At 29.0% G+C, this 3,617-nt stretch overlaps 1 protein-coding gene across 1 annotated transcript; it reads right to left on the reverse strand.

Annotated features, from left to right (window-relative positions):
* Window positions 1-1,754: 1,754 nt before the first annotated feature.
* LOC111894475 (3-oxo-Delta(4,5)-steroid 5-beta-reductase) lies at window positions 1,755-3,201 on the reverse strand. Its single transcript, XM_023890552.2, has 2 exons — window positions 2,424-3,201; window positions 1,755-2,313 (listed from the first exon to the last, which is right to left on the reverse strand). Exons 1-2 carry the CDS (start codon window positions 3,083-3,085, stop codon window positions 1,848-1,850), a joined length of 1,128 nt encoding a protein of 375 aa, XP_023746320.1. The 5' UTR covers window positions 3,086-3,201; the 3' UTR covers window positions 1,755-1,847.
* Window positions 3,202-3,617: the final 416 nt, after the last annotated feature.

Genomic DNA, 3,617 nt, shown 5'->3' on the forward strand with positions numbered 1-3,617 from the left:
TTTATACAAATTAAAATAAAATAAAATTTATACAAATTATAAGATGATATAATTTTACGTATTTATTTGAATCAATAATTATAATTTTATATATAACTAAATAAATATCTTTTAATTAATAAACTTGTCAATCTATTGATTCTCTATTTCAAATTTCAGATTTCTCTTTTTAATTACATTAAATTAATAACATTAAATAATAATAAATAAAAAATTTTATAAATTAGAATAAAATAAAATTTATACAAATTATAAGATGTTATAATTTTACGTATTTATTTGAATTAACGATTATAATTTTATATATAACTAAAAAAATCTTTTAATTAATAAATTATTTCAAATAATTAATTAATAATTTTGAGTTTTTGCTTAGAAAACTCATATTAATTTTATAACCGTAGTTCCTATCGATTTTATATATATATATATATATATATATATATATATATATATATATATATATATATATATATATATATATATATATATATATATATATATATATATATATATATATATATATATATATATATATATATATATATATATATATATATATATATATATATATATTTCAAAGTCAATATGTGGTGGCATTTATGTGATGACACACTGGTAGTACGACACCAAAATGGCAAGAACAATAAAGCTTCTCCGGCCTCTAGTTTCAAACAAAAATGTAGTTGTTAGAAATTAGTATTCGTTCTACTAATTTTTTATTTTTAAATCTTTTTTTTCAACTTTAAACTCAAATATTTTATTTTTTGTTATATAAGTTTTACGAAGATATATATATATATATATATATATATATATATATATATATATATATATATATATATATATATATATATATATATATATATATATATATATATATATATATATATATATATATAAATAGATTGTTTTTTAAATGTAATTTCATTATTATAAGTTTTATCAAAAATTATATAACACAAATAAAATTATTTATGGTCAAATTTGAAAGAAAAAGACTTTAAAATTCAAACGTTAACAATAATTTTGGAAATTTATCAAATTCATATAGGTTTAGTTTATTTACCTGAACATTAAACCATTACCATTTTTGCATCTTTATTTCCGACTTGAACTATAGCACAATGGAAATGAGGTTGCAATGAAAACGATCAACCTTCTCTCTTCAAGGAAACTAGTAACCCGGTTATGATTTATTATTATTATTATTATTATTATTATTATTATTATTATTTTTGCTTCGACCGAGAAGAAAATGTGAGGAGGTGGGAATGGAGGAGAGAATAACATGCATGACTGGTGGCCGATTTCATCTCCACCAGAATCCAATCAACCAAAAAAAAAAATTCAACGCCATCCACACCAAAAAGATGGGACTGATTGTGGAGCAAAACCTGTGCAAAATACTTTGGAGAAGAAATTTAAAAGAATAAGGAGTCAAGGAGATCGAAGAAATGACAAAACAAAAATGCCAATGACATTCTTCGATCGGTGCTCCTCTTGTTTAATGACAAAAATGATTTTCTAATGAAGATAAAGCAAGAGAATTAATTAGAAGCTGTTTGCAAGGTCTCCAAAATGCTTGTTTTTTCCCCTCGTCATTTTACCTCATATCGACAATGAAAAAAACTCCTGCGTTGCACTACCAATCATGGATAATGATGTGTGACTAAGCCTCAAGTAATACTTGACTACATACATTTTATATAATTGCAAGTTTGTTTAAAAAAAACAAACAAAAATAATACAAATATAGCAAGTTCGGCATTGCCTTTTATTAACTTCATGACTGATCACATGTCCAAACTTACAACCAGGACATTTTTATTTTGGGCATACAACATCTATGGAAGTATTTTCATTTGTCGCAATTTCTCAACCCACACAGCAATGCTCTCAAGTGTGTTTGCATGCCCAAAAAACCCAAACTCTCGACTCTTATTCATGCTACAAACATTTTGAATATCTAGTTTTAAAACATTATCTAGCAATCCGAAGCAAGTTATCTCCTCCATTTTTGTCTTGTACAATCCATTTTCTTCCACGATTCTATCCCAAACCTCTCCTTTGTCTTTCATGAAGTCCACACAATCGAAGTTGTCTTTCTCATCGAATGCCACAAACTCGAGTCCAAATACATCACAAAGCACTATCCACATACTTTTCCACGTAAACATATCACCGTTTGTGCAGTTAAAAGCTTGATTCTTAGCGCATTTTGTCGTTGATGCCCATATCTGCTGCTCCGCTATCAGTCTAGCATCAGACGCTTCGCAAAAGTGGCCCCAGTTGTACTTTTTACCAAAAAACCTACATGAATTCGATGGTTATGATCGATATTCATTTTTTAATTAGTTTTTTGTTTTCAAAACTTTGATTTTCAATGTAAAGATGTACTGAAAGTAAAACAAAATAAGCACCTGAATGGATAGTTTTCGTGCTTGCACACTAATGCATAAACGGAGAGCGTAAGAAGGAAATTATAGCTACTTCTTGAAGATGCACCAATGATTATGGAAGGACGGTGTATAGAATAGGTGAACGCTTTGGAGTATGAAAATATAATGTCTTCCAAATCATGGTAAAAGTTTGGAAATGGTAGTCTAGGGTAATCCTCTCTAAAGGGTGGTTCATGAGGGACGAGTTGAGTTGAAATGACTGAGTCAGTAATCGGCCCAACATATTGCTTTGTGCCTGTTTGCAACGTCACGTGACTCAACTTTGAGTTTGGAGAAGATGTTAATGCACTTAGGACATTGGAAAGCATAGTTGAGTTTCTGGAAATGTTTAGTTCTTCGCTTTCATTGGCTTGTAAAGCTACCCAGAAGAGATGGGTGATTTGGGTGGAGAGTGGAGAGAGGATTTTTTGAGTGTTTTTGTGGTTTAGGGCATCTAAAATGATGTGTTTGTCGAGGAGGGAGGATTGGAACCAGGTGGGTAAGGCCCGTCGTGAGACACCGTAGACTGTCCAAGGACCACCTAATGCCATTGGCATCTTCAAGGCCTCGGTCAAGGTTACACCCACCATGCCAGTGACTCCTACAATGAGAGCGACCGAAGGCTTAGAGTTTCCTTTCTCCATTGTATACACAAGATAGGGGGTTGAAGAGTGAGAGAGAAGGAGAGAGAGGAGAAAGGTATTTATAGAATGGTGATATTGAACTATCAACTTATATGAGCTGCGTATTTAGAGTAATTAATAATTAGATTTATTACGATTTATGTCATCCAAAATGGACAAGCTTTTTTAGTGAATCTACCATTAGATTTATTACCATGTATCCGGCTAATTACAAAAAACTTGAATATTTACGTGCGTCGGTTAAAAAACAAGGTTTTAACATAGGCATAGGGGATAAACACACTCACGCACCAACATCTCATTTTACCATATACTATATCATGAAAATAATTTATTTTATAATTATTCTATTTTAAAAATTTTAAATAAATTTTTAAATACAAAAAGAAATAAAATACTAGATTTTAATTAAACATAAAAAAAATTTTATATATATATATATATATATATATCAAACTTGTAAAAATCATTTGGAGGTCGACTGACAATAATCATACTAGGCGGAGATTAATCGGGAATTAATTGGCGATCC

The sequence above is a fragment of the Lactuca sativa genome, chromosome 2, assembly GCF_002870075.4.
Source record: "Lactuca sativa cultivar Salinas chromosome 2, Lsat_Salinas_v11, whole genome shotgun sequence".
In the NCBI taxonomy this organism is placed as follows: domain Eukaryota; kingdom Viridiplantae; phylum Streptophyta; class Magnoliopsida; order Asterales; family Asteraceae; genus Lactuca; species Lactuca sativa.